Source organism: Arvicanthis niloticus, chromosome 3 (genome assembly GCF_011762505.2).
Source record: "Arvicanthis niloticus isolate mArvNil1 chromosome 3, mArvNil1.pat.X, whole genome shotgun sequence".
Classification (NCBI taxonomy): Eukaryota; Metazoa; Chordata; class Mammalia; order Rodentia; family Muridae; genus Arvicanthis; species Arvicanthis niloticus.
In genome coordinates, this window is record NC_047660.1 from 59,036,611 (window position 1) to 59,051,838 (window position 15,228).

A 15,228-nucleotide genomic window follows, 5' to 3' on the forward strand; every position below is an offset into this window, starting at 1 on the left:
CTGGCTGAGCTTACCTTATAAAGGAAGAAAATACCTAGACAGAAAATGTTTTCTAATTTGTGAGTTATTAGATTAAAAACTATGACATGCCTTGTTAGTATTAAGTTTAACTGGTTATTTGGTTAACCGGCTAGTCTTGGTTAAACCTACATAATGAGAATAACAAGACCGACATCTGTCACTTGTGACTACTGAATTTTTTTCCATCTGTGGCATCATACATATAATACAGGTAAGTGGTTCTTATCTACCTCATAGGAGAGTGGTAATATATAAATTACTTGTGTTTTATGTGTTGTAATTAAAAAGTCATCCTTTTCTATCATCTTGGCTGAGTTATTGGTAAGTTTCATGTGATGCCTTTTTACTCTAGGCTTATCCATTGTTCCTCAAAGGGAAGTGATAGAATTTTTAGTAGAACATCCAAGGGTAGCTTTGTAATATGTCTTTTAAGTCATTTATTCAAGAATACTTTGTAATCTTTTAAAAAATACTATTCAAATAGCTGTTCTAAGCTATGATGTTTAAAAGGAATTGCAAGACTTTCTTTTCTCAGGGTCCTACTGTCTAATCTTTTTATTAAATATGAACACAATATTCATCTGTTTTTCTCAGTCATTTTTTGATCATTTTCTCAGTCATTTTATCATTGGGTACTTTGTAGAAGAAAACGTTAATTATGCTTTAGGTGATTGAATAATTTAGGCTTTGGTCAAACATGAAATCATATGAAATTGAATTTTGTATAAATAGATAAATTTCTACGTTCATAGAACGTTACCATTAGCCAGTAATGGAGGTGGCAAACTAAGAGAATCTGTGTTAGTCAAGGTTCTCTAGGGGATCAGAACTTATAGAATGAATCTATATGTATACACAGAAGGGGAATTTATTAGACTGACTTACAGGCTGTGGCCTAGCTTGTCCAACAATGGCTGTCTACCAACCAGTTTCTTCAGTCCATGAGGCTGGATGTCTCAGCTAGTCTTCAGTAAATGCTGGACTCCCAAAGAAATGGACTTTCCAGTGAGAGTAAGAGCAAGCAGGCCAAGAGAACAAACTTGCTTCTTCCATGTCCTTTATATAGGGTGCCACTAGGTATGGCCCAGATTAAAGGTGGATCTTCCCACCTCAAAGATCTGGGTTAGAAGTGGGTCTTCCTACTTCCAATGATTTCATTGGAAAAAAAAAATGCCTCACAGATGAGCGTTTTTGTTAATTCCTGATGTGTAATCAAGTTGTCAACTAAGAGTAGCCGAGATCAAACCCAATTAAAACTGGATGATTCCATCCATAAATGTGTGACACCTGTATGTAGCAGAATTGGTAAGTCTTTTGAGATAAAAAGATAGTGGGGCTAAATGAAATAGTAAAAGGCTTAAATAGGTAGAGCCTTATATAGGCTCTACCTGTTATTAAGTAGGTAATAGAGCATATGTGTGAAGATCTGCCAGCAGCTTGTTAATGTAGAATGCCTGTGCTTACATAAGTAGGCAGTGAGAGGTGCTGGAGTAGTAGAAACCCAAGGCTAAGAAGGCCGTGCATGCAGGTATAGTAATGCAGGAGAGGTAGTTAGGAGGCTGAGGCAGGGGCATTGTGAATTGTCTGGATTACATAATAGGATGTTTTCTCAAAAACGAAAAGTAAAATGGTTCAAAGAACCATTTTGACTTTAACAGCTTGGTAGTTTATTAAGGGGAAAAAGTTATTATAAGGAACATAAATTTATGTTACTTCTTTTTAAAAGGTAAATTAAAAAATAGAGGTTGAAAAGAGCAGTGGAATGTCAGGAATAAGGAGTATAAGGTGTTAAAAAAGAGGATTAGTCCTGAAGACTCATTGGCTAGAAGGTAAGATGGCACTGAGGGAGAGTAGAAGATTGTAGGCTTCCCACACAGTGTATTAGATAAATAGAGTCTATGACCCACTTCCTCTTCTATAAGAAGAGAAGCAGCTGTGTTACAGGCTTAGTTTTGACTGACAAGACAGCATGAGTAAAGCTTTGAGCAATGTGAGTGTGTGCTGTCGGCTATTCAGATGGTCATCCTTGCTGACATCAGCCTCTGCTTTGTTCTAACTGCTTGCCTTTTCTTAAAAATAGTATTTTCTACATTTGTGTAGTGAAGGTTTTGAAGCAGTACCATAATCCTTTTACTGTGGTTTAGTTCATTTTATAAAATTGCAGAATTTTATGCATAGTTCCTCAAAAAAGATCAGTATAATTTTTATCAAGTCTATTGAAAGTTTAGTTTGTTTTCATTTGAAAGAAGTTTCAGCAGCATGTAAAGCAGCTTGTTCTATTGTTTTTAAAAGCAAGTCCATTCAGTGGTTTGACATCTCTGTTAAGAAATAGTTTGTATACTCGCCTCTTACCTGGTGTTTTTGTTTGTTTGTTTCCTGTATGTGCTTTTAAAATCTGATGTATTAGGAGTTAAAGAATGCTGAAATAGCTTTAAGAACCCAGAAAACACCACCTGGACTCCAACATGAAAATACAGCTCCTGCTGAGTAAGTTACTGGATTTTTTTTAACAGAAGTTTTTTACTTTTACAACAGCAGAGCAATAATCATACACAGAATTTTTGGTTTGCTACATGGGAAGGCCGAACTTGGATCTTTATAATGATTTCTTCTAATTATCCTAAGAGAGTGGTTTATTTTGTCTCACTAAAAGGCTAAGATCTGAATTTCCAACTACCTTTGATAAGGTAGCAGCATGACAGAATCCATCTGTTCATTGACTGCAACCAGTGTGTTCCACTCTGGCCCTGTGCTACCTCTTCTTTCCGTCCATCACTTCTAGTCTTAGTGACCTTGGAGGTGAAGGTTGTGTGCATGTGATTCTTGCTCCTGTACTTTGCTTTTTCCTTTTCCTTAAGGAAATTATTTTAGAATTGCATATGTACTATTTATCCAAATACCCTACTCATTAAATTATCATGTGTATTTTCTTTCCACATTCTGTATGTCTGTTTACATCCCTCCCCCAACACATTGTATTGTTTGCAAACATAATGGCTTCTTAAGGATAATTGCTTACATAACACTACAGGTAACCAAGTTCAGGAAATAACTGATACACATCTACTCAGATTAGCATGACCTGTTTCCAAACTGATTTCATCACCTTGCTCTTTTCATACTAACAGCATAGTTCATGTTGCCAAAAGTTTTGCACCTACTCATCCCTCTCCTGCTCCTTCTCATTTTCCTTCCTCTTCACCTGGCATGTTACTTACTCTACTCTATTATCTTCCCAGCCATCGATGACACGTGTCTTATAGAAAACACACAAATTTCTTTTATTATTCTAAAATCTGTTAAATACTTGATTGTAAAATTTAGTGATAGTTGTACTTTGATTTAACTTTTCAAACTTTTAGACTTCTAGAGAACATGAAAAAAACAGTATTGCAAAGAATTTGCATAAATTTCTTACTTCACTGTTGCTAATGGTAACATTCTGTAGAACTATAGTGTAATTTTCAACAGTAGGAAACATTGGTAAAACATTTTTAACTAAAACAACTTAGAATTTTACTGATTCCCCTCCTCATTAATGTACATTTCCCCTCCCTGGATCCTGTTGTGGAGTTATTTGTTGCATTTATTTGTAATTTTCCTTAGTCTCTATCTGTCTGTAATAGGTGAGTCCTAACTTGTGTTAGATGACCTTGCTACTTCTATAAAGTCACTTTGTAATGTGCTCTCCATAATTGGAATAATGGTACATCAATAATATTCAATGTTTGGGAGTTCTCTTCAGTGATATATGTGAGTTACATCCTTATCCTAAATTGAAAGCCCTACCTAAAAGGACATTACTTACTTATTTGTATTTTTAAGTATAAAGGAAATAATGTTTCAAATATTTGGTATAACTCTTTTAGCTACTTCAGAATCTTGGTTCAGCAGTTTGAGGTACAGCTTCAGCAGTACAGGCAGCAGATTGAAGAACTAGAAAACCATCTTGCCACTCAAGCAAACAATTCACATATAACTCCTCAAGGTAACATCCCTACTCTGGTAATTCTGTGATAGCATCACTGTGTTATTGATGGGTGGTTAAATTTGTATAGTAGGTGTGCAAACAACTATTAGTGTTTGTCTTAAGCTGTTCTAAGAAAATTTCCTAAAAAGTCTTTGGTAAGTCTTAGTTCCCTGGAAATGCTTTATTGTAAATAATTACTTTTATGACAAGAGGGGACAGTCTAGAACTTCCCCTTCCTTCCTAGGTTACTGATGGAAATGTCCTCTCAGTCTTCTTAGCCTGTGTCTTCTGTATTGTAAAAGACCATAGTCTTTTTCCTTCTACGTATTGACTACCAAAACTAGATCAGAGTAGTAGAAAAATAACATTAATTGTTAACATATTTGTTTCATAATTTTCTCTTACAGATTTATCAATGGCTATGCAGAAAATTTATCAAACGTTTGTAGCTTTAGCTGCACAGCTTCAATCTATTCATGAAAATGTCAAGGTAAGCATTCATTGCCAGTTCACCTGTCTGCATTTAGCATCTTGGGAATAACTGATGTTAATACCCATTTTCCCTCATCACTGTTGTTAGCAATTATAGAGTTGATGTGTGTTCATGTAACTACATTCAGAATGGTTCCAGCTCTTTTCCAGTACCAATTGTACTATAGAAAACAAACATCTCTAGTGACAAATTTTTCTTTGTTCTAACTCAGTGTAATGTGTGTTCTGTTGGTTGGGTATGGTCATATCTGTTTGATTAGTGGTAATAGAATGTTTAGAAAGTTAACTGCTTTAAACTGTGCCATTTAAAAATTGTTAGTATACACCAAAAGATTTGAAACTTTAAAGCATTTTTAAGAAAATTTCCCAAGGAAGACTACCAGATTTTCTTGAGAATCTTATCAATCTATGATAAGTGCTGCTGTAAGATTTTAAACTGGTCAAGAATATTCTTTGTTTAGGTGTGTCTTGTGCTATTTTTAAATTTAGTTTATTATGAATGTTTCCAAGTAAACAAAATAGTAGAACGTGGTATGATGTGTGCCCAGGCTCCTTTGTTTCACTTTCGCTGTCATATCAGATCCTGCTTGTCTGATCATCTTGCCACTCTGAGAGCTTTTGTTGCTTTTATTATTTTAAAATTCCTTTAAAAGTTATGTGTATAAGTGCTTGCATGCATGCATGTATGCATGCATATCTGGGTATCATGCATGTGCCTACTGCCCATGGAGGCTAGAAGAGGGCATTAATTACCCTAGGGCTGGAGTTACAGCTGATAACTTGTGAGCTGATAACTGCATAGGCCAGCCTTCACTTTGTTACTCTGCCTCATCTTCTGGAGTATCTCGGATTTTAGACCTGTAACACCAGGCCTGGTTAAAGTTATCAACTTTTTCCAGGATCGGTTGAAAAACAGCCTTTTTGTTAATGAGGATAGAAAACAGGCTGAGATTGCCATACATAGATATTTCAATTGTCTGTTGTCTCTCATTTGCTTTCTGTTTGAGACAGGGTCTTGCTATATAGCCTAAACTGGCCTGGAGCTCCTGTCTCAGCTCCTCTAGTTATTTCTTGTATTATTTAAATATATTTCTAAGAACCAAAGATGTGACTTTGATCAAATTTGTTAGGTGTCTTGGTTAGGGTTTCTATTGCTGTGACCAAAACACTATGGCCAAAAATGCCTGGAGGAGGCAAGGGTTTATCTCTTCTTAAAATCTCAGGTCACTCTGTGTTTCTGAGGAAAGTCAGAGCAGGAATTTGAAGCAGGAACTAAAGCAACACTTTTTGCTTCTTGTGCCTTGCTCAGCCAGCTTGGTCATACAGATCAGAACCACCTGCCCGGGATTGGCACACGCACAATGGTCTGGGACCTCTCACATCAATAACTAATGAAGAAAATCCTTGACGGTCTTACCAGTAGGCCAGTCTTACAGAGGCATGGTCTCAATTGAGAGTCTGTCTTGCCAAATAACTCTAGCTTATGTCAAGCTAACAACTAGCCAGGAAATTATTTTACCATCTGTTTACATACTAAGTTCTAAGCAAGCTAAATATATAAGCTCTAGATTTGTGCTTTGTGAGTCTCACAAGGAATTATCTTGGTTCCCATGGGCATTTACTAATTGAAAGAGACTTCAATTACCTTGCCAGCACACCTCAGTGACATTATCAAAGTGGGAAGTTTCAAAATACATCATATATTCAGGCAAGGCCAGCCTGGTCTATAGAGCAAGTTTCAGGACAGCCAGGGCTACACAGAGAAACTCTGAATAGAAAAACAGGATTTTTCCAGGGGGGAAAAGGCATCATATACATCATGGTTGGTATTAGGTGTGTGAGTGGTCCCCTCCCCCCCTTTTAAAAAATTATTATTTAATTAATAAATATGAATACACTGTAGCTGTCTTCAGACATACCAGAAGAGGGCATTGGATCCCATTCCAGATAGTTGTGAGCCACCATATGGTTGCTGGGAATTAAACTCAGGACCTGGAAGAGCAGTCAGTGCTCTTAACGGCTGAGCGATCTCTCCAGCCCGCCCTTTCCCTTTTTAGAAAAAATGTTTTTGTAAAGTCTTGGTCCATTACTTCCTATTATTGGAAGTTGCGCCCGTGTGTGGGAATGTATATAGAACACAAGGGAAGGAAGAATGGATTTGAGAACAGTAACAAGATTTGTTTTCCTCACCTTGCTGCTAATGCCATGTTTCTTAATATTCAGTTCTTAGCAGGTCCACTTTGGTCCTTTCTAACAGTAATGAAGGTTGAAACTGGAGTATTAAAAATGGACAGCCACATAAAAGGGTGACAGTAGCTTTAAGTAGTATACTAATAAGATTTGTAAGTGTGTGTTTGGTAGTGACAAGAGCCTAATAATTAAGAAAGGTAAGAAATATGAAAACTACCTCTCTTCAAAAATTGGAATAAAATTTATATAATTAGGTTAGATCTGTAATAAAAGTGTTTTATACTTAATATGAAATAGGATTGATGGCCTTAATGGGGTTATTTATTGAATTAGGTAATTTGGTCATTTTATTAGACAAAGTTGAAGCCCTGCTAATTCCCTCAGCCTTTCTGTGCTTAAAAGTATGAAGTCTTATTTTATCATGTTGTACCCAAGTCACGTAAAAATTTATTTAACTGGTATATATTTAATGCTTTCAATCTTAAGGTTATGAGAAAGTTGGATGCTTAAGGGAAAAGTTTGTGATAAACTCCAGTGCCTATTTAAATATTATTCTGCTTGCCTGTAATCTTAGCCTATGGAAACTTATGTAAACTTAGCCTAGAGTATTTTATTTTAGGTGGGGTATTGTAAAGATTTGTGACAGCAGTAACAAACAGTATTCACAGGAGTGATGGGGCTTCAGGCCTTGTCATGTCAGTGTCAGTTACTAGTTGTGTCATTTGTAGTTTACTTGGCATGTATAATATGGCCAGTGTTGTTGATCTTTCTAACTCATTTAATAGAATTACATGTTCCCAACATGGAACTTAGTTTCTTTCTCCCTTCCCTCCCATCTCTTTAGGTGCTTAAAGAACAGTATCTCAGCTATAGAAAAATGTTTTTGGGTGATGCTGTGGATGTGTTTGAAGCCAGGAGAACAGAAGCCAAGAAGTGGCAGAATGCACCCAGAGTTACTACTGGACCCACTCCTTTCAGCACCATGCCAAACGCAGCAGCCGTTGCCATGGCTGCAACACTTACACAGCAGCAACAGCCTGCTACAGGTCTGAATGCATTCAAGTTATAGCTTCTTACTGTTCAAATGCAGAGAACATTATGTGCATTTTTATAAGTCTTCCTTTTGTGTGAGCACTGACAAAATTTCTATGAATAGCTGTTCCAATCTAAAAAATGTGATAGACACAATTACAAACATACCTGAAACAAAAGGCCAGGGTAGTTTAGCAATAACTATACATCTGATGTTGAATATTGTGAATTTACTTATTGTTATTTGCTGTATTGCTATAGATGCCCTTTAGAATATAGTGTTTCACTACTGAATTACACTTAAGAAAAACATTAGATTCTCAAGTTGTGATTGTGCCCTTTGTTTTAAAGTCAGAGGTAATCCCCTGTACCACATGGTGTATTTTTTAGGTATGATAATAGTTGGTGGTGCATTCCCAGTCTCTTACATAACGATTGCAGATCTGGATGCAGTTATGTTTGTATTGAAGATATGTGTTGAAGGCTAATAGATTCATTTGGATGTACTTTGACTGGAAACAAAACAGTTCCTCTAAAAGAGTCAAAATCAGGTTTGAAGAAGATGCATGCTGGGGGTTTTTAACTAGATAGTGGATTGAGCACTAGCAAAATCAGGAAGGCTTGAGATTGGATTATACACTATGTAGGACCTTAGTCCTTGGTTGAATACCATTTGCAGTGTTTTTGTGATGTGGTTCTTCAGTGATTCATTTGGAATTTTGGAAGTTGATTAGCTGTCTTATTCCTGGTAGTTTTTATTGGGTTTGAAGTTTGACATAGAAAAATGCAGTCTTAATGGTTTACCTTTTCCCCTTTGATGATTTATAAATTTTTGAGTGAGCCTTATTCTGTAGTGTATGTCTTTCTCACAGTTTCATATAATCCAGTAGTAAATTGCAACATTAAAAAGTGAAAACCAAACAATAGATGTTTGGATTGCATTCTGGCCACCTGTACTAGGGAAGCATGCTCTAGTTCCTGTTGTCACATCTGAATGACAGCATTGATCTGTCATCAAGTAAGAAGTTGTTGATGGAATTAGGCCAAATCCTCCACATTTTATGGCTGGATCTGTGTGAATGGTGGCTCCTGTAAGCACTATCTAGTAGCTCTCTAGCTGGCTAGACTGTAGCCTTCTGTAGACGGACTATGCTTTGGAGTAATAGGGTAGCAATCCCAACAACATGATTTTTAGTTCTCGTTATTTAATAGCTAATCATTATTCATCCCTAAGGTAAAATAGAGAAATGTGGTTTGGATACGTGTCAATAAAATATACTTTATTTTCAAGAGAATAAGTAAAGCTTGAGAAAAGAGAGCTGTCAAAACTCTTGGGCTGTAAATTAATCTCTTCTGTAGTAAATAACTAAATATGAAGTGAAATCACCCATCAAAGGGCTGTTTTTCCTCTTTTTTTTTTTTTTAAATAGAATTTCTTGGTGTATCCCTAGCTGTCCTGGAACTCATAGATCTGCTTGTCTCTGCTTACAGAGTGCTGAGATTAAAGGCATGAGCCACCACACCCAGTTTTTTTTTTTTTTTTTTTTTTTTTTTTGTAAACCTTTTTAACATGTAGACTGTATAACTTTAAGAAGTTTATAAGCACAGACATAAAGACAAGTGCTTATTCTATAAATACGGTGTCTTGTGTGAGCTAGGTTGGTCAAATATAAAAGTAGATAATACAGGGAAGACCTTTGCCCTGTCTTATAAAGAGTATTTGCAGACCTTGCAGAAATTGTTGGGAGCTTTGGCTCATGGGCTTTAATTTTGTTACTTTTACTTGACTTCCCCCTACACACTAGAAGCAATTTCTGCTTATAGTATGTTCTTATAGTTTTAGGGTGTATATAAATAAGACTTTAATTAGGTGGCAGGAATTGGAATTTATTAACCTTGGTAATCTTACAGTATTTGTACTTTAGTTGAATCAGGTTGTTAACTATTAAGAAATAACAGTGCTAACAATTTTGCATTATGTTTCTCTCCCATTTTGTTTCCCTAAAAGCTTCTGGCTCTGTAGTCACTTTATATCCTCCCCCCCCCCCCCCCATTACAAATGCTAGTTTATTCCTTAGGATGCTGGATTGTGAGGTTTAAGAGTTCTGTTAGATACATGGGTAATGGTATTATGAATTGCATCCCATTTAGTTAAGCCCTGTTACATTTTGTTTTGTGCCCAGGGAGATATTTCTGTGTAGTACTTTTCATGAAATCCCTTTTAAGTCCCAATTTGAAACCATCTAGAGAAACTGGACAAAGCTTGTATGTTTTTTATACACAGCTGTTGCTATATAGATTTGCATTATTAAAGTTTTTATTTGCATATAGATTTTTTAAATATAATTGATATAAATAGGGACACAAAAGGATAATAGCTTTTCTTAGATTGTTATTTTTTTTTTTAAGGTGGCTTTTCTTTTTGCTGTTGTCTTTCTAGGAGGTGAAAGGATGGCCTTAATTTTAAAGGACTTCCTGTTTGTGTTGTTGTTGGTGGTGGTGGTGGTGGTGGTGGTGGTAGTGGTGGTAGTGGTGGTAGTGGTGGTAGTGGTACTGGTGATACTGGTGGTACTGGTGGTACTGGGATGGAATCCATACAATACATACTTGTATGTGCTAACAAGTCTAGACTCTACTACTGAACTGCCTCCCCAACCCTCTATTCCTTTTTTTTTAAATGAAAGCAAATACACAGTTGAGTTTAGGTATATTTAATTTGTGGCTCTTTCTTGTGAAGACTGAGTTCATGAAAACCCAGATTATTCATACATAAAGTGAATATCAGTGTGTGGATAAGATCATGTACACTTGTCCACAAATGTTCCTCAGATCTCCCAAAAACCTTAGTAGTATATTAGGCTTTTCAATATGATTTTGATTTAGGATGGATGTTTTTTCAGTCAGTGTACTAAGGTTAAATTTTGTTGTGTTTTCACACTTAAAAGTTGTTGATGTTTACATAAGATTTTTCTCATGTGACTTTAGCTTTCATTTTTTAAGGAGAGCTGAGGCAATTGTGAGGAATTCCTGCTTTCTAGCTTTAGGTGAAGGTTTGGACATTTAAGGTATAGTGTTAAATCAGAAATGTTAAATATTTATATTTAGTTTCTTGTGGTTTCATGATTTTATTGTTTTAATAACCAAAGGAACATTCCCCATTAAAAGTAGCAAGAATAAGTTTTTCTTATCAAGGGGAAGGCATTTTTGTTATTTTAAAAGGTGACTTAAAAATAACAGTGGTAATTACATTAGACATTTTTGGTGACCATGGAAAATTATAAGAAATTCTAGCACTTTAGTCTTTTTCCTATAAATACAGTTTTACATTAAATAAGGTAATATTTATTCTAGAAAGTATGAATTAGAGTGCTAAATATGATTTTGTTGTATGTGAATTTATTATGGAAACTTTTGTAAAATGTTTCTTTACATGGAAATTTCACTTTAGGCAATCATTGGTCTTTATTATTGATTTAATTTTACTTGTAGAACTAAGAGCCCCTCATTGACTATTCAGATTTCAAAGTGACTTGAATTGTTTACATAGCTTCTACCTGAAGGATTTAGAATCTGTTTTCTGATAGCAAAACTAATATATATGGTAGCCAGAGTATAATTATGTTAATACTTTGGCCTGGGAGATAATTTATCATGAGCTTTTACTATTTAAAATGTTATACATTTGCCTACTATTTTATAAATGATGTTGCCTTCAGAATTTGTGTGAAGGTAGAAAACTCAAAATATCTCGCATCTTTTGTGCAATGGGAAGTCTTGTCATTGTCAGATGCGTTTTGATGTCCTAAATATGATTGCAGAAATTGTCTGTTGCTCTTAAAAAAATGGACCTACACATGACAAAATCCATGCTATCTGGGTAATTCTCCCAACTTGTAAGGCTGAGGACTGTGGTGTGCATTGTTCTTTAGCGTCTTCCACCAGCAGTGCCTCCTGTTAAAATGTGACAGTCTCCCAATGTTAAAGAAACTGGACATATGCTTTCTCTGTTATTTTTGTTAGACATAAGAAAGTAATATGTTTCTTTTCCTGTTGTAACATTTTACAAAAGAGCTGCTAGTCAGGTCTTTATTCTTAAATTAATCTCAAACTGGATGTAAAAATTTAAACATATTTTTTAATTTATTTTTTTAATAGTAGTATAAGAACTCTGGCTGCTATTTAGTTGTTATTCTGTTTTCTGGATAGAAGCTATTTTTAAAAGTCCAGTTTCTGTCCCAGAGTAGCAAAATGTACTTCCTTATTTTGTTGTTTTGTGCTTTATAAATTTACACTACCTTTTGAATATACAAACCTCATTCTTCATTGGACAACGTGAAGGCTTTGAGTTTTTTGAAGTTAAATTTGAAGGTGCAGTTTGCTTTGGCATTCTCTCAACTCTAAGATGTATTAACCACTGTGCTTGCAGAAGGCAGGACTAAGATTGTACTATGAAACTTACTGAGTAGTTTTCATAAATTATTATCAAATGAAAGATTTTTAGATTTTTGTATTCTGCTTAGTTTAAAAAAAAAAAAAGGTAGTTCCCATGAGGGGCTAGTACGTTTGATGCTGTTGTTGCCAAACAAACTCAGCCAAATCCCTATCGGAGCAGGTTTGGAAAGGACAACACGTGACTTTGATTTTGAGTACATTTTCCAGAATGTTGGAAAGGAGCTTCTGAAGCCTTGAATGTATTGGGTCTGTGAAGGTGCATTTGTGCCTTTGTAAATGTTCATTCTCCATCTCATGAATCAGGTGATGAGTGGTACAATGTAGCAGAGCTGAAGAATAGAACTCAATAATCACTTTTGTGAACAAGTTGGAATTGTCATGTTACTGTGTAATTGGTTTGCTTTTAAGATGAACAATAAATTAAATAAAATAAAACATTGTCTTGTTTTTTATCTACTTATTATATATACCATTTCTGTACTATAAGAAGTCATACCTAATTTTTTGGGTACTTTATAAAGTAACATGATAGTTTTGCTATGTTAGTGTCAGTCTCTTGATCATTGAAACTTTACTGTAATACTGGGAGCTTGTTTTTTTTTAAAAAGGAAAGTAAAACCTTATTTATTACACCAAATAGTTTTTAATCAGAAAACAAGTAGAACTAAAACAATTGTAGAAATATAAAAACTATAACTTATGAGGCATTAAATATTTCAAATTATCAGTACATTAAACTTTTGAACATTTTTTATTGTGGTAAACTATAAGCAGATAATTTTAAAAAAAATTTCAGATAAAACATTTGGGATAGATAAGTTAGGTGACATCTTAACATCTTGAAATCAAAGTTTTAGCAAGTGGAGTGTGTTAAAAAATAATGTTCAGCTTTAAAATAATCTCATAAAGGAACTTTAATCTTGAATACAGAGTAAGGCAAATTTGTTTTCCCCCCCGTTTTTTTTTCATACCAGGGCCACAGCCGTCTCTGGGAGTTAGTTTTGGAACGCCATTCGGCTCAGGTATTGGCACTGGCTTGCAATCAAGTGGCTTAGGTTCTTCAAACCTTGGAGGTACACTTTACATTTTCTCATATTTCATTGAGCTATTCCATTTGGACTGATGGTAGCCTGTAACACATTTCTAAGAGGATCTGCTGCTATTTGGGAAGTTAAGGTTCCATCTGGCAAAAACGGATTCTCCAAACATAATCATTGTTTTCTAGCATTCGCTTCAGAGTTTAAAAAGTCATTCTGTCCTCTATGGAAAGTAGATAGAAGAAAGCACGACAGCTAAGTGGCAGCAAGTTTTGTGTGTTCCAGTCAGTGTGCTGAAATGTCAACTTGAAAAGTACTTAGCTTATCAACTTAGTCTTAATTGAACTTTTAAAGATGAGTTCTAATGTAATTTTGGAATCCTGTCTACTACATCATACAGATATTCCTGATCGTTAACTTATTTTTTTTACCTGAGAGTGACCACTTTAAACAGGATTTTATTGTAAATTCAGCAGCTTGACTTTTGTCATTTTAATCCACTCTAGGCATGTTTGACTGAATACATACATAAGTAATTCAGATTATTCTAATTGTTTCATAAACTAATAAGAAGTCTATAAAGACATTCATTGTTATTGTATTCACAATTCTTTTTGAATAATGGAGAGTTTATTATATTTTGACAAAAGTATTAAGGTAGTGAAGTTTCCTGTATTTTCACTAAAATATCAAGAGAGGCTATATGCTACCACGGTTATTTATCACAAGCTGTTCTACATTGAGAAGTTTAGAGCTAGGAAAGATAGTATAATCCCTCTTGACCATGATCCACTTTCCATCGTGTTGTTTTTTATAGGCAGTGATACTTCACTGCCAACTTAAGTATTTTCGGAAGCCATTGCAGAATAACAATGGACTTTGAACTTTGCTAGAGGTACATCTTAGCTGTTAAGTGCTACCCAGCAAGCATGAAGTCCTGGTTCCATTTCTAACTGCAAATATAGCAAGTAGGGACATATACCTGGAAGCCCAGCACTCAAGAGGCAGGAGGATCAGAAGTTCTGGGTCATCCTCATCTACATGGGGAAAATAGCATAAGACTAATAATAATGACGTATTTGGAGATGATATAGAAAATACCTGGTAAACCATATTTGAGTACTTAGAATTTCTTCATGGACTTTGTATGATGAAAACACGTTTTAAGAGGAAGACTGTTAGTGTTAAAATGGAGAGTAACATGGCAGAATTTACTGTTACAGAGTAGATTGAGGTAGTGGACTGTCTTGTAGTTAGGAGCAGAGAGAGCACTTATCTCAGAATATTCTAGTATTTACACTGTTGTGCAAGTCATGCTTGTTTATGAATTTAGCCAGCCTTTATATTTTTCTGAAATGAAAAAATGCTTCAGCTAGGCATATATTTAATATTCTATACTCATTTCAGTGATGAAAATAACCTATGTGATCTTGATTTTAATAGCCTTGTTCTTTAAAAATTGCTGCTAGGCTGTAAACTAGTTTGGGTAGTTATAAATTAGTGTTTTATTTAGAATTAATCTGTTCAAGAAGTCTTACGCAGAAGAGTAAGTAGCTGACTGCCTCAGTAAGTCTGTGTTTGTGAACATTGCGTTTATTTGGCCTGTATTGGTGGTTGGTTTTCTTGTGAGTACACTGTAATCTGTGTTTTATGTGCACTGTGTATTTCTCTATTACCTTCCACTAGGATTTGGAGCTAGCTCTGGTTTCGGATGCGGTACCACAGGGGCCTCCTCATTTGGATTTGGAACAACAGATAAACCCTCAGGAAGTCTTAGTGCAGGTTTGTGTACTTCTGCCTGATTTCCAGGCAGATTAAAAAGTGAAAATCATTCAACTAAAGATTATGCACCTTCTTATTCTCAGTAACCCCTTAAGCTCTCTAATGTACTTAGTACTCCAGGGAAGCATGTGTGCCTAACTAAATTGTGTAGCTTTACCATTAGTGGCTGTATGTACTGAGACTTCTTAGTTTGACTTATAAACGGTTAACTAGAGATTCATTTGAATCCTAGTGACCGACTTTATAGTTTAA

The 15,228-nt window shown here is 35.2% G+C and overlaps 1 protein-coding gene across 2 annotated transcripts in view; it reads left to right on the forward strand.

Moving 5' to 3' along the window:
* Nup58 (nucleoporin 58) overlaps window positions 1-15,228 on the forward strand; it is a 50,551-nt gene that overhangs the window by 13,864 nt on the left and 21,459 nt on the right. For both annotated transcript variants that reach the window (XM_034499058.2, XM_034499059.2), the window contains exons 9-14: window positions 2,429-2,508; window positions 3,891-4,009; window positions 4,399-4,481; window positions 7,518-7,719; window positions 13,132-13,230; window positions 14,881-14,976. In XM_034499058.2, coding sequence (XP_034354949.1) covers window positions 2,429-2,508; window positions 3,891-4,009; window positions 4,399-4,481; window positions 7,518-7,719; window positions 13,132-13,230; window positions 14,881-14,976 — 679 coding nt within the window. The remainder of the gene's footprint in view (window positions 1-2,428; window positions 2,509-3,890; window positions 4,010-4,398; window positions 4,482-7,517; window positions 7,720-13,131; window positions 13,231-14,880; window positions 14,977-15,228) is intronic.